Raw genomic sequence first — 22,923 nt, 5'->3', positions numbered from 1 at the left:
CCTTGGAAAACTCTAGATACATACATACAAGAAAGTCACCACACCACAAGTAAGTAATTGCTCAGCTCAGACAAACAGAACAGACAGGACAAACAGTATAAACAGTATAAATTATAGAGTGTCCCAGTGGCAGTATAATTCACAGTATATTAAAGTGTGTAAATGAATTGTAAAAAAAAAAGTGGCCAGCTGCTCCTTTAAGATATGCATGCGGGCCTATAGTTATAATACATGTACCTAGTTTTAGGGTAACAGTGTAATGAGCTCAAGTTAGACAGAAGAAAACGCAATAAGCCAACTTTTCCCACTGAAGAAGCTTTTGAAATAGGGGAGCAAGCATGCACACTACCAGTTACATGATTAGGACAGGATTGGTAACATGAACGGGAAGGTCAATCAATAACAATAACTTTATACTGCATGTCAAATTCCAAATTGCAATACCCCGAAAATGAAATAAAATTGATTCAGCAAAATATACAGTGGCAAAAAATAATGATTTTACTTAAAACATCCCACTCATTAAAGGCATTTTAATTGCAAATCTAATAGAGTGTAGACTGGAAACAACGTTTGGAAACGACGTCACTTATACATATGTGTATTATATATACATATTTGATCCATTTGATTATTTTGCAATGTTTACTCTGGTCTCCTCACTGGTTGAGGGTGTTCGGTAAACGTTCGTTTCCAGAGGTATATTGTTTCAACCAATCAGGCTTGTTATTTTCTGGAGCTGTACGGAGGGTCGGAGCCAGCAGGAGGAAACGACGAGCGTGCCCGAGACTAAACTGCGTCGAGTCGACCCGCTGCTGTCACGAGCCCTGTCCAGGCAACCAAGAAGAGGCTGGCGGATAAGACTTGCTCTATATTACTGACGAGCTCCTATTTACCACGCTTTGCAAATTGTTTAATATAACTGGAATCTCAGTCCATATCCTTGGTGGGGAATTCCTACAGTTTGAGGAGTGATTACGTTCGATTGGTCATGTATTCCAGCATTTGAATGATATTGCTAGCCAGCTAGCTAGCTAGCTGTTTAGCTAGCTTGACCGTGAGTGAATCGAAGCTAACATACATTTTCGGAAAACATTTTCAACGACACATTCCTGATCCTATTTTTCTGCGGAATTTTCTGTAATAGGCGGTTCGACCCGGGCTATTTTTTTTTACTGTGGATGTCGTGCGCTGTCATAACCAGTAGCTCGTATTGCTTCCAATCTGTCATCGGAAAGGATTGAATGAAATAGCTACCCATAATCGGCGGAAACGAGCTAGTTAACGGGGATACCCTGCTGCTAGTTGATCCACCGCCATCGGGCTAATCTAGCCAATGCTATCTTCGGTCACCAACGACAAGCATAGAGCAAGTTCAATAGCTAATCATAAAGTTATCGTTCCAGGTTGCGTCTGATCCGTCTGTTTCGCCGTTATAACGGACTTTACTGCTGGGCTTCATTCTCGTTCAGCGAAACATTTGTATTTCAACGCAAGGGCAGTCGGAAAAGCTGACCGACGCCAGTTCATTTGCACCAGAGAGGTCGGAGTGAACAGAGAATCCTGCAAAAATGCCGGCGGTGTCGAAGGGAGACGGGATGCGCGGACTCGCCGTGTTCATATCCGATATCCGTAATTGTGAGTACATGGATCTTTTAATGGATGTTGTTGGTGAATTGTCAAAGTGTTTGTTTAGCCGTATATGTGCTGTGAACGAGGTAACGAGCGGGTTCCACGGTGATCAAAAGCTCGTTTTCTGGCGTAGTGCACACATTTAAATACAGTTTACCGCATACTGTTTGAAAAGGTCCATGTCAAAGTATGGTCGCCGTTGTGAACTAATGATACACTAGGATTTGGGAGAGACAAAACGTCACCTTCCGAAGCAGTGGTGACTAACTGGTGTCAGGACGATTGGAAAGAAGAATGCGATATCTGTTTTTATAGATTACACTCTTTATCAGCCACCCCCTAGAGTCGAACTGTCAGTGGCAATATATATTCCCAGTTATCTGATGCTTGTTTCAACTGAAAGTAGGATGTGTCAAAGACAAACATTTAATTGCTCAATTAAATAACTTTTCTGGGATGCATATTTTCACCTGTATTGCCTATCATCTATTTGTAGGCTTCTCTCTGCTGTAACTATTCCATACCTAGTTACTTCTCTAGTGGCTACATATCTTTCATATTACATCTGCAAAATATCTTTGATATTATCAACAAAATATCTTTGTTGATGAGAGGTAAATCACTGCACTATAAAGCAAAAAGAACAGGACAGAGGATTAGTTATATATTGGCATGTCTTTTGTTTTGGACTGAGTTTATTTTCATGTAGGTGGTGTTTTTTTGATGTAGTAATCAGAAATGTACAGACTTTTTTAGAGGTATGTGGTGTTACTTATTCAACTATGAATTTAATGATAATTAGACCTCTATTTCTACATTAAATGTTTATTCTGACTAATTGTTGTTGACGGTTGATGTTCAAGTTTTAAAACTAAAGGGTGAATTTGAATTGAACTTCTGTGTCAAATAGCAGTTTGGTTATGTGGTGAGTCTGTCACCTGCTTAGCACATGCACTGCTCCAAAAACCTAACTACACGTTTGGTTGACAGAAGGCCATTTCGGCTGGGATGTCCTTCTGCTTCTTCTGGATTTGTCTCCCGACAGTGAAAACAACATAGAGAAAATTGAGGACAGACTAGTTATTAAGATTGCCAGATGCCACCCAGGGAGGACCTCCGGCGGCTTTTCAATGCAGAATATTATTCACACTTAACTGCTTGCCCATTGTGCCAGCCTCTCACAGCCATATTTACCAATGTTGTTCACTACCATAGGTAAACATGCCCTAGTCTTCGTTTTTTTTGCCTTGATACCTAACATTATTACATTCCTTTACGACCATTACTTTTATCCCTGTGGTGGAACCTGGAATTTCCTCCTTTTTTGCGTTTGGAAAAAACATTTGACCAGAATCTTGGTCATGGTTGCGGTCTAACCAGTGTGAAGCTTGTCGATATTTCTTCTGTGTAGGCTGGGGCACTGACTGCAGCTCTCACCGGGCTGTCTGTGCTCCTGTATGTCACAGAGAGAAACGCTATCCTCACTTGTCCTTCCTCTCACCCTAGGTAAAAGCAAGGAAGCCGAGATCAAGCGGATCAATAAAGAGCTGGCTAACATTCGCTCCAAGTTTAAGGGGGACAAGGCCCTGGATGGCTACAGCAAGAAGAAGTATGTCTGCAAGCTGCTCTTCATCTTCCTGCTCGGCCATGACATCGACTTTGGACACATGGAAGCTGTCAACCTTCTCAGTTCCAACAAGTACACAGAGAAACAAATTGTAAGTGTTGCCACGTGTGATTTGGGTTTTCTGGCTATCATGCAAGAATAAGTCTGGCAAATCATTTATTGACTCAGGTCTGTCTGTCGGTCAGTTTTTTGCCTTGCAACCCAGTTTTCGTTTGCAACCCCATTTATTGCGGTCAAAGTGCTCCATCAGATTGAAGCAGTCCCTTTGAACAGTAAACAAAAGCCTTTGCTCTTGCAGCATTTCATCAAGCTGAATCCCAGAATCCCCAACTCTAGTTTGTTGACTGTACTAAAGATCAATGGAAAGTTAATTTGTTGTTCCTAGAAAAGTATGAGCTGGATAACCTTTGTTTTAAAAGGATGGTGTTATTGCACTGATGCCTACAGTTTTTTTTCACATAAAACCAATTGCATGCTAATTCATATTTTATATTAATTTGGCTCGCAATTATGTGATTGTGAAAATGTGTCATATAATGTCAGCAGGACCATTTTACTTACAAACTATTTATATCCTTAAGTAGGGCTGGAAGTTAAACGCTGTGTTTGAATATTATATAATTGCTCAGTAGGGAATGAACTGGTTTGGCCATGACTATGTTGTCATATTTGAACTATAATTACAAGCAATTTGTGAGTAATCATTTTGAATGTCAAAAAACAAAAACACTCAACTCACCAACACCTGCTTTCACACTTAAGGTGTTCGGTCTGTTTTCAATCCAGCCCAGAAGCATTTGAAGTGAGAGTATGATTGTTTGGGATGTTTTTTGAACAACCATTCAAACATTCCAAGTGAAGTCTGAAACGATGCATTGTGAGATGAATATCAACTTTTGTCCCAAACTGGAAATGTTGAACATATTCAGCCAGGAATGCATGAACTTTCCTAGATAAAAAAATTGTCTTGTTCGCACTTGGTGTAATCAGGAGGTTGAAGCACTCACTTCCTAAACCTATACAAAGTATTTGCTTATGGTCACTCACAAAAACAGTAAAATAAATGAAATGAAACTGAAAGATCCCAAGATGACCAAAAAGCGGTTGTTGCCCGTTATTATTGTCCGCAACAAGGAAGCATTGTGAGTTTCCCTCCAGATTTTCTGTCCAATAGACGAGCAACCCGCTCAACAGCGTCACAGCATGTGTTGACATTGTTTGGCTCTTTTCACAGTCCTGTGTGAATGCTAACCGTTATTTCAATGTAAGGAAGTAGCAACTTCACCACTTAACTGGACCAAAATCTTTCTTTCATATTGAACATTTATTTTATTCACTCCCAACTGTAATCCAAAGCAACACATCCTCTATGGCAGCTGAATGTGGAAATAGTTGTACTACTTCCCTTCTTGTCAGCAATATTTATGGGACATGTGTTACTCACCTAGGCCCCCTCATTTCATCAGACAAGTCTTTTGGGAAGACATTTTATCAAGTGTTGGGGTTAGGGCTGGGTTAGTGTTCGGGTTTGTCCTGCAAGTGCCTGCTGTTCCTGCAGTTCTCTTTGGCCAAACTCAAAATAGGAAAGGAATTTACATCAATAAGCCGTTAAATACGTTTAATCTTTCCTCAGAATTGCATTGGAATTCTCCCTAAACAGTGGTACAGATCACATTTATTAGACTTGTTAATAAGTATAGAGATGACTGGGCCAGGCGGTCTTGCTGACTTGATATGTAAAGAATGCATGGTTGCCTTTGACAATTGTATGTGTGGCAAATCACATTTTATAGTGCCAGCAAGACCCACAGACCTTAAGATTTCTTTCAGAGCGGTAGAAGACTTGAGGGTGTTAAAGTAATTGGACGTACAGCAGAAAAATATCCTCTGCTATGGTCTCTTCCATTGTAGATTTCGTCAGGAAAAGGAAATTGTCAAGAGGTTCAATTTTGATGTGTCAGGACTTAAACCAAATGGGGGGAATGTAGAACTGCACCCATTGAGGCGATTCCACAAGATCTTCAAGTTTAACATCAAACAAAGAAGGTCCATGTATATCTAATGATCCCCTGCCCTTTTAGATATATGGACATCCTGCCACATGACTGTTACTATATATAATATCATGGGGTTGTTGTTTGAGACTGAAAATATGCAGTTGAATGAAACGGCAAAGGACTGTACTGGTAGCATGAAGGTGTGTCAACAAATAGCTTTTGAGATGCTAACATTTGCCCCTTGTACTGCTATCACCATCCCAAATGGTAAAAGGAATGCAGAGGATTCTCATGAATGCCCTTCAATCCCTTGCTATTTTTGTTGGAATGATTTTCTTACAAGAAACACATCAAAACAGTCCTGTGTGTGACTGCATTATTGATTTTCATTTCTAATTTAATACCATGCTGTTATGCACAGTCAGGACTTCTTTGCCTCCTCTCTTTTGCCACCATTTCACTTTTCCCATTTCCTTCCTCTATTTGTTATCCCCGCCACAGTCCATCGGTTGTCCTCACTTGGCCTTCCACTGGCTGTTTTTGTTGAAAGGGCTATGTTCACGTACCATTGATGCAACCATTGATGCAACCCTTTGGCCTATTTGTTCCCCCCAGGGCTACCTGTTCATTTCAGTGCTGGTGAACAGCAACAGCGAGCTGATCCGTCTGATCAACAACGCCATCAAGAATGACTTGTCCAGCCGCAACCCCACCTTCATGTGCCTGGCCCTGCACTGCATCGCCAACGTTGGCAGCAGGGAGATGGCCGAGGCCTTCGCCGGGGAGATCCCTCGTATCCTTGTGGCCGGGTGAGTTGTCTGGGGAAAGCCCAGGCCCAGGCTGTGTTTCAAAACTATTTTCTTAATGCCCAAGCTAAGTCTTGGTAAATCTAAGCAATCTTCGAGCATGAGATGAAGGCATTGAGCCAGAGTCAAATATCTGTAGACAGACTATTTGAATCTAGAGCAGTGGCTCAGGAGGTAGAGCAGGTTGACTTGTAACCGAAAGGTTACTAGTTCAATTCCCGGCTCCTCCTAGCTGAGGGTCGAGGTGTCCCTGAGCAAGACACCTAACCCAGTGCTTCCGACGGGCTGGCTGTTGCCTTGCATGGATGACACCAACGTCGGTGTGTGAATGTAAGGTATTAATTGTAGAGCTCTTGAATGGCCACTGCTTAGAAATGCGCTATATGAAGCAGTCCATTTACTATTTAGAGCTCTAGTATGGTTCCAGAAGCCTGATGGTTAAAGTTATTCATTATAGTCATTGTCTAAATACAGCGGAGGACTTGAGTAAGCCACAAGGATCTCCTGTTCAAATGAGCTCTGTGTAAAGAGGGTTTCCATGGTGAGTCAGACAGTACCGCCATGTCGTGTGTGTGGGGCATCTGGTTGTTGACCAAGGGCTGTGCTCACGGTGCCTCTGGATTCTCCCACAGGGACACCATGGACAGTGTGAAGCAGTCGGCTGCGCTGTGTCTACTGCGTCTCTACAAAGCCTCCCCCGATCTGGTGCTGATGGGAGAATGGACCTCCCGCGTAGTGCACCTTCTCAACGACCAGCACATGGTGTGTAGTAGAGGACTCAGGCATGCACAAATGATATATGAGCCTAGCAGGCATAGACACAAATCTATAGTTAAAGTGAAGGCCAACACAATCAAAAAACACTAGATAATATAACTTATCGCAGAGGTGTGTATCCACTACACACCTGCTTATCTCAGGAAAATATCAAAAAGTGCATTGATATTCATGTCAAAGTCAGCTAATAAACTCAGTATTTTAAATGTTCCTCTTGAATGTGCCTGAGACTAGTGAATGTCACCACATGGAGTTGATTGTGTGGTATGTATGGCTTACTCTGGAGGAAGTAGAACTGTGTCTTTTGCATGGTATTTGACCCCTTGTGTCTCTCCCGGTCCGGTGTCCAGGGTGTGGTGACGGCAGCCATCTCTCTCATCACCTGCCTCAGCCAGAAGAACCCCGACGAGTTCAAGACCTGCGTGTCCCTGGCCGTATCCCGGCTCAGCAGGGTAGGCTTGTGATGTTTTGGCCTCATTTCTATGAACGTCTCAAACCGTTAGACTGCCTGGTGATGTCAAAGAAAGGCAGCTTTGAACGCCTACACCCTCAGGTTGGGTTCAAACTACAAAACGTTCAGCTATGTGTGCTCTGTGTTTGGATTGAGAAAAAAAAAATCGTAATGGGCCACAGTGCACTCTGCTCTACCTGCTGGCATAAATAGCACGGTAGTGTTGTTCGGAGAAAGTCAGTGGGCTTCAGATACTCTTGGTTAAGGCGTCGTGTAGTAGAAAGACAACACACGTCGGAAGATGTGATTTTAGGTTTTGTTCTGTGTTATTGAGGCTCTGCCCTAGAGTGGATCCGAAGGAGACTTAAATCTTCTGCCCAGCTCTTAAGCTTTTTGATTACATTAAATCATGTGTTTTAACCTATTTAACCATTTCAGAAATGAATTGGGGGGGTAAACGTCAACTACTAAACTCTATTACAACAGCCCTGTTATGAAATGTTATATGGTGGGGCTGGATAGCAGTATGGTTACCACAGCGCCACTAAGGGCTTACATTGTTTGAGGAGAAGCCTGAAATATCACAACGTTGATCTAATAGAAAATGTATTTTCCTTAATTTCTCGATGTGAGGGAAAGCAGACCCCCTGACTTAAAAGTGCATCTTGGAAAGTTATATTACTGTAGCAGCGTTTATCTAGCCTAAACCCATGACAATTGTCTATTGGTACTTTTAAAACATATTTACACTCTCAGAATTATCAGAGTAATCATATATCAGAGTAATGTGGATAGCAACAATGACTTAGTGAGTAAAGGAACAAAGTAGCTGGTCATTTCAGGAAATTTCATTGCTTTACTGTAATGCAGCCTTTAAAACCAAGGCAAAACAGCCTTTACAACCTTTCTCCCCCTCCTGCAGATCGTGTCGTCGGCCTCCACGGACCTCCAGGACTACACCTACTACTTTGTCCCGGCGCCCTGGCTCTCCTGCAAGCTGCTGCGCCTGCTGCAGTGCTACCCCCCGCCAGAGGACGGCGCCGTCAAAGGCCGGCTGGTGGAGTGTCTGGAGACCATCCTGAACAAGGCCCAGGAGCCGCCCAAGTCCAAGAAGGTGCAGCACTCCAACGCCAAGAATGCCATCCTCTTCGAAGCCATCTCCCTCATCATCCACTATGACAGGTAGGGGACCTCCTGTTGGACACTCATCTGGGGAACAAGGAGGCAAAACCACACACAACCAGACATTAGAGTGAGCGTTTCTGGTGTTTTAACTTGTGTTTACTAGCACAGGTCTGGCCAGGGCTTCCAGGGGGCTCACCAATATACATTCTGTATGTAAATTATGAATAGGTTATTTGTTTCTGATCATAAAGAATATCAGAATATGTTTCGGATCAATATAGTTAAGACCAGAAATGGCAGTACACCTCTGCTTCTTCAATTTTCAATTTAAGGGGAATGGTTGACCAACAAAGGTTGACTATACAACAAAGATACCTAGGCTAAGATGCTACACGACGTTAGGTACTGTTTTTAAGTGCCAGGACGTACAACATACAATAAGTGTGTAAGAGGGGTGTTTTTAGGAGAGTAAGGGAGGTGATGGGTTGGAGGTTGTGGAGAACACTAGTCTAACATGTGGGTGCACCCTTCAGCGAGCCCAACCTGCTGGTGCGTGCTTGCAACCAGCTGGGTCAGTTCCTGCAGCACCGGGAGACCAACCTGCGCTACCTGGCCCTGGAGAGCATGTGCACCCTGGCCAGCTCCGAGTTCTCCCACGAGGCCGTCAAGACGCACATCGAGACGGTCATCAATGCGCTCAAGGTCGGTCTACATGTCTATATTTGATATATGTTTTATATAGTTATAGTGATGTTTTTAACCCTAACCCTATACATCATGGTATCAGGGTTTGTATTGTATTTTAGTGGTACAGGAAATGTGCCACTCGCTGAACTAGGGGATTTTAGCAGAAGGAGAGACAAATGAGTCACAATGGCAGCGAAAGATAATGGAAATGTGAGCCACCAAAAGATTCCTATGACAACTATTTGATTACATCTTTATAGTGCTGAAACTCTAATTAATATGTTGGTGAGAAAGAGGCTTGAAAAATATGAATTGAAGAATTGACCAAAAACAACAAAACCTAATGTTATAATGTTCTTATTGGTGTTAATTCTTCCATCCCCCCGTCTGTGTGTGCGTCTTCTCCCTCCCCGAGCAGACGGAGAGGGATGTGAGCGTGCGCCAGAGGGCTGCGGACCTGCTCTACGCCATGTGCGACCGCAGCAACGCCAAGCAGATTGTGGCTGAGATGCTTAGCTACCTGGAGACCGCCGACTACTCCATCCGCGAGGAGATGGTAAACACACCCACAATTTGGCAACCTTTCATTGTACTTAAAGGTGCTGTAGGTCAGATGCAAGAGTTGTGAAGAGAAAGAGAGCAGAAGATAGCAAACAAGGACAAGATTTCAAACCCAACCCATAAAAACATCCCCTCCCTCTCTGGTCCCTCCCTATGTTTCTCCGCCATTGAGAAATGTTGCATTCACCTGTGATTGACAGGCAAGATCGATTCCTCGAAAACTAGGCAGACGCAGTCATCCAGAAAAGGATATTCTCACAGAGTATTTCCCTCACTAATAGCTGACGGATGGCTATGGCATTTCTAATGAATGAACCCCTCACCCAACCCAGGTGCTGAAGGTGGCCATCCTGGCGGAGAAGTATGCGGTGGACTACTCATGGTACGTGGACACGATCCTCAACCTTATCCGCATCGCCGGGGACTATGTCAGCGAGGAGGTGTGGTACCGCGTCATCCAGATTGTCATCAACCGCGACGACGTGCAGGGCTACGCCGCCAAGACCGTGTTTGAGGTAGGCTCATACTTAACACCTGATAGTGTTCACACTCCTATCAATCACATGGAAGTTGTCTCAACCAGACTGTGTTCAAAGGAGACTTAATTAATACCTAATACTCCTATCGATCACATGGGAGATGTCTCACCAAGACTGGTTCAAAGGAGCCTTAATTAATACCTAATACTCCTATCGATCATGTTGGAAGTGTCTCATTAAGACTGGGTTCAAAGGAGCCTTACAATTAACTAGAGATGCTCCGATTGATCGGACACCGATCATGATTGGCCGATATTGGCTAAAAATAGCGTGATCGGAGAACCCCAAAAGCGCTGTTCAAAAAAGCCGATCACTTGACGTAAATTACTTGCACAACTTTAGTTTTTTTTCTAATCAGAACTTGCTAGTTCTCCCGTCTAAAACATTGTGCTACACTGCCAGGATTTCACAGAGTCACTGTATTGATGGCAAAGGAGGCAGTTTAACGTTAAGTTTCATTTACGGAGCACTTGCATAGCTCAGTAAGCGCGTAGCACATTTCAGTACCGTAAAAAACAGCAGTATGCGCACAGGCACATTTCAGTACCGTAAAAACAGCAGTATGCGCGCAGGCACATTTCAGTATCGTATATGACATTCACATTCTGCGTAGGCTCCTTGATGAACGCATTGGGCGACATGTTTCAGTCACAGGGGATCCAAAGAGAAAAAATAAAGAGTCTATTGGAACAGAAACTGGTGCTTGCCTGCTATCCAGATTATATATGAAAGATATTGAATCTTATGTATATAATCTTATATATATACTTAATTACGTGAATCAAATTGATACAAATCCACCAGTGGCAGCATTGCACTTGGTGGGCAGCATGTCCTGGACTACAAGGGCAGAAGGAAAGGATGCAAAGCCAATTAGTCAAATCAGGCCTACTCTTGATTTGTAAAACAAAATTAAAAAGTCTGGGCCTATCGTTGGGCTTATTTTTGCCCTCAATGACTGAAGCTATTGGTTGTGATTTGGCTATGTTTATTTTCAGCTACAGTTGTTTTAAGAAAAATGAAGATACCAAAAGTGATTCCATTTAAAATGCATCATGCTCTGAATCATTCACTAACATCCTTTCCACAATATTAAACAGAATGGTCAGAGTAACAAACATTGTTTGAGGCAAATGTAGATGTTAATGGATGTTTCAGAATGTTGGTCATGGTGTTAAGCCAATTAAGATTGAGGGACTTCATTTATAGATCAAGTCAATCCTCCTCGCTGTTTGTGTTGCAAAGATATCAGTGACCTGGTCATAGCAAACAGGATATTTATAAAGTGATTTCAGAATAACGGCGTGTGTAACTCCACGTTTTCGCCACCCTTTCAGACGGCTTGGTAACCCAACGGTGGAGTACCGAAAAATAGGTAGACTCGTTTGCGGGTTTATTTCGGTGGACTTTTGGCGGTGGAAACGCCAATAAGCGAACCGAACCGCACTGCTCGGTGGAAACGCCAATATAAGCGAACAGAGCCGCACTGTACCGCAATGAACAGTATCGCACCGCTCGGTGGAAACGAGGCATATTACGAGGCACACTGATTAATTAACCATTAATACTTTCCAATTGTTCGCACATCAATAGGATTTCCCATCAGTTTGCATTTGGCCATCCTTTTTGACGAGTGGCTTTTTTTGCACATTACTATCATTTGCACATTAGAGATGGTTGGTAGAAGGAAATAATAAACGATGACACCAAGCGAAGAGAGTGGTAAACGTTGCCAGCTAACACTTGTATCCTCCTCTCTCTAGGCTCTGCAGGCCCCTGCCTGCCACGAGAACATGGTCAAGGTGGGAGGCTACATCCTGGGAGAGTTTGGTAACCTCATTGCTGGAGACCCCCGCTCAAGGTAATTTGGTCACCCCCTGTTCACATCAGAACACTGGCCATCGGCTAGTCAGTCGCAGCAGGCATTTCCAAATACATTTTCTACCAATTGTTGATGATGGCAGACTTCATATCCATCATGGTTTTATGGCATGCAAATCGTAATAATCGTAATCGTAATAAAAACGTACAACTTTATGGAACAATGTGACCCTTGTAACTTTTAGGTTTTCCACCTACATGAGCATCACCTCGGTACCTCTGCCTCATTTTTCCCATCCTATCCATCCCCTTTTCCCCACTCCTCCAGCCCTCTGGTCCAGTTCAACCTGCTGCACTCCAAGTTCCACCTGTGCTCGGTGCCCACACGGGCCCTGCTGCTGTCGGCCTACATCAAGTTCATCAACCTGTTCCCCGAGACCAAGGCCACCATCCAGGAGGTGCTGCGCTCCGACAGTCAGATCCGCAACTCGGACGTGGAGCTGCAGCAGCGTGCCGTCGAGTACCTCAAGCTCTCCTCCATCGCCAGCACGGACGTCTTGGTCAGTGCACTCAAATCATGTGACCGGAGTGAAGTCTATTGTCAACTAAGTTGACACTAGACCACCTTTTAGGATAGTAAAGAAGACAATCCATTAAAGGTGACACATTAAACCACCAGGTGTCAGTGTGATTAGCTGTTGCAAGCCGTTACAATGCCTCTTCTGACTTCACAAGTGGGCGTGTCCACCTAGATGTGTGCTGGAGAGATCAGTCTACCAGCCTACCCAGTGGACTGTAGCAAACACTGCTCATCTATTCGTCATACATCTAGGTGGACATGCCCACTTGTGATTTTCAAAACGGCTTGTAATAGCTAATCACACTCATACCTATAATATGTCACCTTTAACCCCTGCTGTATCGGTATCGGTTTCTCTAGAGTAGACTGAAGCCCTGTTCCGATGCTGTTCCCCTACCGCACTGTTTAAAGTGCCTCTAGCTGACCTTCGAAGAAGCTCAGAACGGAGCCAGAGGGATCAGATAAAACGCGACTAAATAGGACTGACTTTGACATAATCCTTTTTTTGTGGAATTAAACCAAGACATTCCAACCGAGTAAACACTTTTTGATCAACGTATTGACAACATATCAGTACATTTCTGCTCTTTATGTTGGTGGCCATCGGTCCAATGGAAAAATGCGTTCTGGGATATCGTACTTCTTAAAGCCATCTGCATTCACTCGGTTTGTACGGCCATCTGGACGGCACTGCCACCGTGCCTACTTTTAACCCTACCTACTTTTGATTTGAGAAGCGCTACACATTACGGCCCAACGGAGCGGTAGTCATGTGGAGTGTTAAGGGGGGAGGGACAGCATTTGGGACTGGCGATCATTGGTTCTGAACGGTCCCCTTGTGTCCCACTGTGTTTCAGGCCACAGTCCTGGAGGAGATGCCCCCCTTCCCAGAGAGGGAGTCCTCCATTCTGGCCAAGCTGAAGAAGAAGAAGGGCCCGGGGGTCGTGCCTGTATCCGAGCTGGAAGACGGGAAGCGGGAGGGAGGGGAGCTGAACGGAGGAGGAGAACGGGGTCCTGATTCTGCCATGTCGGCCTCCAACGCTGTAAGTAGAAGCATTGCTTTGGTTAAGATTACACCAAGAAGTGCCCCCCGCCTTCTAGTTTCAGTCTGAAAAAAGTGCTTGCGACCCCAACATCTGCTTCAACACACATCGTTTTAACCCATGCAACATGAACCCGATGGTTCTTCATATTTCGTTCATGGCTTCACGAGACCTTTCAAACCTTTTTCTTTTAAAGGGGTGATAGTATGCCACCAGGTGCGAGTGTGATTAGCCATGACAAGCTGTTGGAAAATCTGTATTTTAGTGACATCTAGGTGGAAAGTAGTTTCCACCTAGAGATGTGTCAGTCTACCAGCCTCCCCAGTGGCTTGCAATGGCTTATCACACTCATACCTTGTGTTTTGGGTCAAAATAGTCATCAAATATCTCTCACGACCCATGTATCCATTTCAAGGGACCCATGTGTGGTCCCAACCACACTTGGTTCAGGGTAACAAGATCACCATGCACCTTTTTTAACACATTAACATCAATGGCCTCTAAGCTGCTCTCTCACATTGTCCCCTCTCTCCGCTCTGTTCCAGTCCACCCCCTCCCCGTCCGCCGACCTCTTGGGTCTGCGCTCCGCCGCCCCGGTCAGTGCTGCCCCCCCGAGTGCCGGCAGCCTATTGGTCGATGTGTTCTCTGAGTCAGGGGGCGGCGCCCCTTCCGCGGCAGTGAACGACGACGGCTTCCTCAGGTGAGCTCCCTGCGGCTCGGCTGGAGAGGGAGTACTGGAGAACGGGCCACTGTGCTGAAATATTATCCCTTTATGTTTAGGAATTGACCAAAATATGATGCAAACTTAACTTGGTGTGCACAGCAAGGCAAAGCCACACTTTGACTTGTTTTTTTATTGAGCTGCATTTTTCTGTGTACAGTGGTTGACAATTAGTGTGTAGTTTTGGAGTGCAGGGGTGGAGGAGTCCACAATGTACCCGTGAAGTGCCCTTTAAGTCCGCTTTATTAACAAGACATGGTTTGTGGTGACATCAACGTGATCTGAATATGTGACATGGTTCGTCCAATGGGGAGCGGGGGTTTAGCACGTGAGACGGATGTGCTGGGTCTTCTGTGTCTTGTCTGTTTTCGCTCTGCGTGTTTCTCTGTGTGTCTAATCTTGTTCTCTTCGTTTTTATACCTCTGCTATCTATGTGACTGTCTTTTTTTCTCGTTCTTTTTTTCTCCTCCTTCCCTGTGTGTGTGTGTGTGTGTGTGTGTGTGTGTGTGTGTGTGTGTGTGTGTGTGTGTGTGTGTGTGTGTGTGTGTGTGTGTGTGTGTGTGTGTGTGTGTGTGTGTGTGTGTGTGTGTGTGTGTGGCATAAATGTATATATCTTTCTATCTGTGTGTGTGTCTGCTTGTGCATCTGTCCCTTGTCCTTTCATCGTGATTGGACATTGGCAGAGATCTGGAACAGCCCACGGAGACCTCTGACACCCTATTGGTTGAGGCTCCTGGTGACTCTGAGTAAGGGGCCAGTAGTAAAGCACCATGTCACTTAGGCAACCACATATTACCGGACCTAGTTTCAACACAGTAGTTGTTGTTTTTGTCTACTCTGTCTCTTGAGCCTGCAACACACATCTCATTTGCATTCAGATGAAAGCTCTCATTTCAATACAAACTTGACCTTGATGCTTTCACTAACCATTACTGCATTTTGTCCCCCCTCTCTCTTTCTAACTGTCTCTAAAAACTCTCTCCATCATACTTTTTCTCGTCCTGGTCTGGTTTCCATGGCTTGTTCCCCTTTCCACCTTACCTCCACCTTTTTCTCCATCCCTCTGTCCCTCCTCGGGCCATTTTCTCTCTCTCTCCAACCGACCCCCTGGGCTGCACTGTCTCTCGTCCCACTGAAAACCTCAGCTCTGTCCCCCCTTCTGTGGCTTCTGAGGACCTCGCTCCCCCTCTGCCTGAGGCGGACGAGCTTCTGAACAAGTAAGGCTCACTAACTCTTCCCCCTCCGTCCCTACCTCATTCCGCCCTTCCATCCATGCTAATCTACGTCATGGCGGGTGTTTCGGTGGCATCTTAACCGCAGCCTGAGCCTACCTTAATCCCGGTCCACGTTATGTGCCCCCTGCAGCGAGAGGTTGTTTATTTCCTTTACGTAATATCCGGTTCAGTTGGCCCTCTTACTTGTTTTAAGTGAAATGGCAACTTTGTTCTCTAGAACGGCCCGGAGCAGCTGTCCCGACTGTCCCATTCAAATAGACCTCCCCCCCCGCCCTGCTCTCTTTCAGTCTCCCTGACCTCCTCATTGTGTTGCCCTCCCGGCCGCCTCAGGTTCGTGTGCAAGAACAACGGCGTGCTGTTTGAGAACCAGCTGCTGCAGATCGGGATCAAGTCGGAGTACCGTCAGAATCTGGGTGAGTTCCCCGCGTGGAGCGCCGCGTGCCTCCGCGGCTCAAAGCAGCCTGAATAAGCAGCATTGTTTTTACCTCTCCCTTCCCTGCCAACTTGGGAGACGGTGATGTGACCGTCACCCATGGGACCACCTGGAATGAAATCACGATGTAGCATCTTTTCTTTACGCACAACATTGATGCTCTCTAACATTAGTGTGTGTATGTGTGTCCTCCAGGGAGAATGTACTTGTTCTACGGTAACAAGACGTCCGTGCAGTTTGCCAGCTTCAGCACAACCGTCAGCTGCCCGGGGGAGCTGCAGTCTCATATCCTTCCAATACTACCCGCCCTCAGGACTCCTTCCTATCTTATACACGCCCAGAATCATGCCTATACAAGTCGATAAATTCCACTGGCTGCATTAAACACTCGCTATATACACTATAGGGCATTTTCTGTGTAGTTAAATTCAGGGGGCGTTTTCGCTGCACTTGGAATAAAAAAAAGATTATAATGATGAAAATCAAGACCACAGGTCAATTTATTATTTTTAATCAAATGGTTGAAATAGGCTGCAATAGTGTTCCTTGTAATAACCAAACATACTCATTCCTATTATGTTTAAAAGGGTGGGAGCATCCTAGATCCCAAGCCCTCGCTGGTGTTGCGTGTTTATCTGTGTCTTCTGTGGTGCTCCTTGACATGCCGTGGCTCACAGCTCAACGTTCAGACCAAGCCAGTGGAGCCCCTGGTGGAAGGAGGAGCGCAGGTGCAGCAGGTGCTCAACATTGAGTGCATCACCGACTTCTCAGAGGCCCCGCTGCTCAACATCAAGTTCAGGTAACACAACTCTCATCCAAAATTACAATGTAAAATAACCTGGGACATGTAAACATTGACCTGTTCTACTTAATGGAGTGGTTCCTAACGGGAAACACCATGCAATCAACACATGGTATTGGCTGAGGAAAGGTCCCTATTTTTGTTTTATTGATTTCATATTTAGTACTCTTGTTTGTTCCGTCTTAATGGAGGAACATTCAGAGTTCTCTGACCCTCCAGGGCAAATAAGAGTGACAAGTGGAAGGCTTTGAGGCCTAATTTGTGCGGCCCATCTATCCAGGTACGGGGGAGCTCTGCAGAACATCACCCTCAAGCTGCCCGTCACCATCAACAAGTTCTTTCAGCCCACCGAGATGGCCGCGACCGACTTCTTCCAGCGCTGGAAACAGCTCAGCCAGTACGTAGGGTTTCTTGACGGCAAAGTATTTTGATTAGGTAGTATTGGTATGATCAGAGTTTACCTCTCCAGACAAACATTGGGTGTGCTGTTCTTATTGGAAAATGTCCGGAAAAAAAACAAAGAGTCAAGGGGGAGACCACTCCTTACCAAACGTACAGATCGGTCCGCTTTCCTTATCAATACTTTGCATTGATTGCCTCAATCAATTCAATGTATTGATAAGGATAGCGGAAGGTGTCATGTCTGGAGAAGGCAAGGTGTTGAAGGAGTGAGGGGGTTGATTGAGCATCTGGTAACTTAAGTTAAGGAATTAAGTTAACTAAAGGCCACTCTAGTGAAGACACAAGAAGCCAGTCCACTACTGACACGCTGCCTTCATTGAAATTACATTTCTGTCCTCAAACACAGAACTTCACTACTTTGAATTGATTCAAGGTCAGTGTTATTTGAATTGTTTTTTTTGTAACTTATAATAATATAATGACACATTGCATCGTTTTGCATCGATCTTCTCAGGCCGCAGCAGGAAGCACAGAAGATCTTCAAGGCCAACCACGGCATGGACACGGAAGTACTCAAGGCTAAGGTACACACAGGATCACACATGGCCGCACAGAGCACCACTGCACTCAGCCTGTGTGTACTCATGGTGTGTGTGTGTGTGTTGACATTTAGCTGCTGGGTCTGGGTACGGCCCTCCTGGAGAACGTGGACCCCAACCCGGAGAACTACGTGTGTGCCGGGGTCATCCAGACCAAGTCCCAGCAGGTGGGCGTCCTGCTCCGCCTGGAGCCCAACGCGCAGGCCCAGGTATGGACGCACACACCCACGCACACACGCACACATACACACTAACATTACCCTTATGTACACACAGCAGACCCAGTCGATGTGTGCCCTTGTGCGATGTGTGTGTTGCTGCCCACACGACATCACTCACAGCTGTCCGTGTGGTTCTTTTTGTGTGTTTGTGTGCGTGTGTGTGTGTGTATGCGTGCGCGTATGTGTGCTGCTGCAACTCAAGCCTGGCGTCCAGGTAACTCTCTCTCTCTCGCTCTCTTACTCACCCCACCCCTTCTCTTATGCAATCTATGACCTTTTTTTTTTTTACATAAAACTCCAGAGACAATGCTTTTTGCCTCTTGGTTGGTGATCACTTTGTACTATAATTCAGTCTGCTCTTTCAAACTCTTCTCCATAGTCCATCTCCCACTCCTGATGTGTATATCTATATAAATATTTATATGTATGAACATGTAAAAAATTGGATTGGTTTTTTTGTGTGTTTACGTCAGTTAAGTAAAACTCTGATTTGACCCAAACTAGCCTGTGCGAGGTTGCTGCGGTCAATACTGGCTAGTCCTGATCACGCTACTGCTCATGGTGGTAATTCACCTGGAAAGTGGATTCCAACAGAGATCCCGCTTTATTCAAAGGGTTTACTGCCCCCTGAAATGGAAACGGCCCTTTATTTTTAACCAACTGATCATTCACGTGCCAAATTGTTATTCAAGGTTTTTTTTTCTTTCCATATATCCACTCCGTACCCTATATGGCACTCTCACTATTTCACTCAGTATGTTCTCTCAATGGTCAATTTATTGGGCAAGAAAACGGTTAAGGGGCTCCACGGTCCCTCTGTACTATCTCACTTTCATTTCCCTGTCTCTGTAATCGTCTGTTTTCACACCTCCCCCCTCTCTGTGTGCTACTACGCCCTCGTTACATGTCAAGAGAGTGTCCAAGTGTGCTAGTTGCCCTCGCTGTGCCTTTTGTATCCCATTGGCCACCGCAAGTCGGCAAAGACACAGCGACTCCCATTCAGTGACATCCACCCACCCCTCCCCTCCCCTGCCATGACTGCACACCGGCTCCTCCAGCTCCCTTTGTGACTGCTGCTGTGTCTCTCTCGTCTGTCCCCCTCTCACACCAGATGTACCGGCTGACGCTCCGCAGCAGTAAGGACACGGTCTCCAAGCGGCTGTGCGACCTGCTGGCCGAACAGTTCTGAGCGCACACTGAGGGGGGAGGAAGATGAAGTCCCTCCCGTTCCCCGTTTCCCCCACCGCCTCCCTTCTCTCCCCCCCTGTCCGACTCCATCATAGAGTTTCCAAGTAAACAAGGAAGTAAAAAGGTGTAACCGACCAATAAGGGAAGAATAACAAGTACAAAAAAAAAAAGTAAAAAAAAGAAGCAGCTGCCGTGTGCGCGGTCAGCCATGTTATTGTCATTGCTATTGTCACCCGGTGTGTGTGTGTGTGTGTGTGTGTGTGTGTGTGTGTGTGTGTGTGTGTGTGTGTGTGTGTGTGTGTGTGTGTGTGTGTGTGTGTGTGTGTGTGTGTGTGTGTGTGTGTGTGTGTGTGTGTGTGTGTCATGCTGGCGAGCCCCAGTTAAGCTCCGTCACACCTGTCCCTCTCCCAGCCAGCCCGACCCCTTCACATCCCATAGTGGTGATGACAGCTGGCCCCGAGTGGACATTACAAGCTAGGCGTGCTAGCAAAATAATGTGTGTGCGTGTGTGACGGCGGATCTGTGGTAGGCGCACATCCGTGGCTGCTTTCCATGTGGAATTTTGGATCATTTCAAATAGGCAGACACTCACTTTTCATGGGCTTGATGTTTGTTCTTGTTTTGTTCACGGTGCGGGGGGTCGAGGGGCGATTGAGAATCACACTAATAGTCCGACCTCAGGGGTCTGAACTAAGCTCTGCAATCATATCCCCTGCCCACCCTCGTCCTCAACCACCATCACTAACATTTCCAGCAGGGTTATCCCTTCGACGTCCTCGTCATTTCCCTTCATTTTCCCTTCCATTCCCGTCTCCTGAACTCCGCCTACTCAATTCCAGTGGAAATGGCCAGTGCACTTTCTAGGCGTCTTCCGGAGACATCCCTTCCCTCTCTAATCCTTGGCATACACTTTAACTCCACCTTGCCCTGGACAGCCCTCCCCCACCCCACTCCCTCCCCTCCCCTCACTTCCATTCGGGCATATATAGATTATATAGAAAAGTCATGATTCTGCTCGTGTTGTTTATGAAAAATATAAATCATGTAATTAAGTATGCTTTTTTTTTTTTTGGTCGTCTTTTGTAGTTTTGATCAACTTGTGTTTTTTGTTTTTCTGCTTTGTGTTTTTGTTTTTCTTTCTTCCTAGTGGACTTATTGACGTGCTCCTGTGATGCGTTTGTGTCTCGACAGTTTGTGTGCATTGATCTTTTTTGCATTCTAGTACATTCCTTTTTCAGGCTTGTGTTTGTGTCATGGGAAAAAAAACAAAAACAAGGCGAGTAGCGAGCGAGGTCCCGTTCTGGAGCTTAAGACGGCCGATCGAATAGAGAAGATGGGGACGTGCGTTGAGTAGGAGTGAGCGAGCGAGCCTGCGTAGTCATAGCAGGCTACAGCCGGCTTGAGTTTACAGTGTTAAAACAGAAACGCCAGGGTGGTGTCATGTCAGAGCTGGGTTTGGCTTTCTGCTGGGTTTGCTGTTCTTTTTAACCGTCCCCAGGTGTGACATTCGTCCAGGTAAATGCTTCTGGCTGTCCCGTATTTTTATTTTGTTTTTCCGTTGGAGGTTAGCGCTAAGAATTTCAGACTGCCCTTTTGACGTGTGATGGCTTGACCCGTTTTAGACGGAGCGGCGCAGCAGGACTAGCCCGGGAGGGGTGGTAGACGAGCACGTTTTAATTAGGAGAGGACGCATTATCAAACCCCAAACAGGGTCTCTTAACGGGCGGATGCACTGCTGCGTTCACACACTCACACACACACACATAGAGTACTTGGGATGTGATTGTGATTTGCTTCGTAATTAATTACTTTTTTTTACTCCAACAAACTTGGTAGGCTGTATCCAATGGCACTTGATCTTATTTTGTTAGTACACATTTCAGAAAGGCTGATGACAGAATTCAACTCACCCTTCCCTACCCTTCTTGCATAAACACACAGGGTGTGTGTGTGTGTGTGTGTGTGTGTGTGTGTGTGTGTGTGTGTGTGTGTGTGTGTGTGTGTGTGTGTGTGTGTGTGTGTGTGTGTGTGTGTGTGTGTGTGTGTGTGTGTGTGTGTGTGTGTGACCCCTAAAAATGACATTTATGATACAAACTCATTAGTTTAACAGGTATCGTGTCCTGCGTCGCTATACACGCCACTCACAGGAAGTTGAACATCGTAGTGGAAATATATAGTCATTTGTGAGTGTGTTTGCGTGCGTGTGGGTCTATGCAGTATCCGCTAGCTAATGCAGCCCCGTGTATCGGTGTTAAATCCTGTCAAATACCTGTGTTAGATTTAAGATTTACTCTGTACTGAAAAATGTGAAAGTAAAACTATGCCATATACTCAACTCAAGTGGTCCCGTGTTTAATATATATCCGCTCCTTCAATTTAAGTGTCAACTTCTGAACTACACTTTGTGACGATACAGCTCTACTTCTTTAAATCCCCACTATCAGCATAGAGTTATCATATGGAAACATAGTTCACTCCCAGAAAGCTGGACTGGAAAAATGTCTGTGGGTGGTAACATCGATAGGCATATGGTTAAGTCAGTTATTCATTGACTAAGTCCAAAAGTCATTCAATAATTTCAGCTGAAACATGACACTGTAACAGGGCGTTTGAGGGAAGTACTGTAGATACATGACACTGTAACAGCGTTTGAATGAAGTACTGTAGATACATGACACTGTAACAGTGATTGAATAAAGTACTGTAGATATGACACTAACAGTGATTGAGAAAAATAAGGTTGATAGATTGAGAGGTTGAGAGATTGATACTAACAGGGCGTTTTAGAGAAGGACTGTAGATATATGACAATGTTACTGAGTAGCCTATACTGAATAAAACCCATGCAACTGAGTTCTTGACAGAAGTAAGGACTGTAGATAGATGACACTGTTACTGAGTAGCCTATACTGAATAAAACCCATGCAAAAAACGTTATTTGTTTCCACTAAATAAGTGTTGAATACTCCCTATTGAAGGCGTATCCCTCTCACACAACATCTGGGACAAACTGCATGTAAGATGCAGAAAGGAATCTCGGGAGGGAATTGGGAAATGGCGAGAACAGATGTAGGCGAAGATACATATGTCGTCACTTCACGTTTTATTATAATCGTAGCTGCTATTCTAGCGCATTCAATAAACGCATATTGTGAATAAATGTGATGACGCAGCTCAGTTAAAAAAAGGCCTACACTGACTGACTGCAGACGGAAGATGAAATGATTGCCGTCGAATATAGATGATATGAGATCGCTTTTATTCATTCAGAATGTGTAATTTATTTTTGGTCATGCAATACGCGTCATGTAAAACGCGTGCAATAAAGAGAAACAACATACATACATGCACGGTAAATACAGCGATTGTGAAGATACATTAGCTTAGCCTGTTTGACTGAATTCGTGGGTTGAATGCTCTTTTGACTAGCCCGCTACAATGGCGCCTGTGGGGGGGATAGTGCTCAATCAAAAGGTACGATTCATCACAATAAAATGCAGAGGTCTCCTCTGATGAATTGATGATGAGGACGAACCGGGCTGGTGCGCGCCTGCGCAATGTCAGCACTCGCGGTGGCCTGTGATTGGCTGAAAATGACATCACCTACTAAAGCGCTATTCTTAGCGTTGAACGGCATTACCTCATCCTTTTCGCCTCTCGCAGGTATAGCTGGACA

General features: G+C 45.1%; 1 protein-coding gene across 2 annotated transcripts; it reads left to right on the top strand.

Moving 5' to 3' along the window:
- Positions 1-773: 773 nt before the first annotated feature.
- On the top strand, positions 774-21,582 carry ap2a1 (adaptor related protein complex 2 subunit alpha 1). 2 transcript variants are annotated; one of them, XM_084488662.1, is made up of 21 exons: positions 774-1,638; positions 3,139-3,350; positions 5,872-6,065; positions 6,695-6,824; positions 7,190-7,291; positions 8,213-8,472; positions 8,949-9,117; positions 9,521-9,658; positions 9,996-10,178; positions 11,966-12,063; positions 12,352-12,583; positions 13,461-13,646; positions 14,192-14,346; positions 15,513-15,584; positions 15,933-16,015; positions 16,231-16,321; positions 16,712-16,834; positions 17,118-17,234; positions 17,754-17,823; positions 17,913-18,047; positions 19,171-21,582. In XM_084488662.1, exons 1-21 carry the CDS (start codon positions 1,572-1,574, stop codon positions 19,246-19,248), a joined length of 2,895 nt encoding a protein of 964 aa, XP_084344788.1. In that variant the 5' UTR covers positions 774-1,571; the 3' UTR covers positions 19,249-21,582. The 2 variants fall into 2 exon arrangements, with proteins under 2 accessions (XP_084344788.1, XP_084344789.1); XM_084488663.1 differs by lacking the exon at positions 15,513-15,584 and having other exon boundaries at positions 775-1,638.
- The last annotated feature ends 1,341 nt before the right edge of the window (positions 21,583-22,923 follow it).

This window comes from Micromesistius poutassou (assembly GCF_964030765.1).
Source record: "Micromesistius poutassou genome assembly, chromosome: 1".
NCBI lineage: Eukaryota > Metazoa > Chordata > Actinopteri > Gadiformes > Gadidae > Micromesistius > Micromesistius poutassou.
Note: the sequence above shows the minus strand (reverse complement) of the source record. Positions and strands in the feature narration are given on the sequence as shown.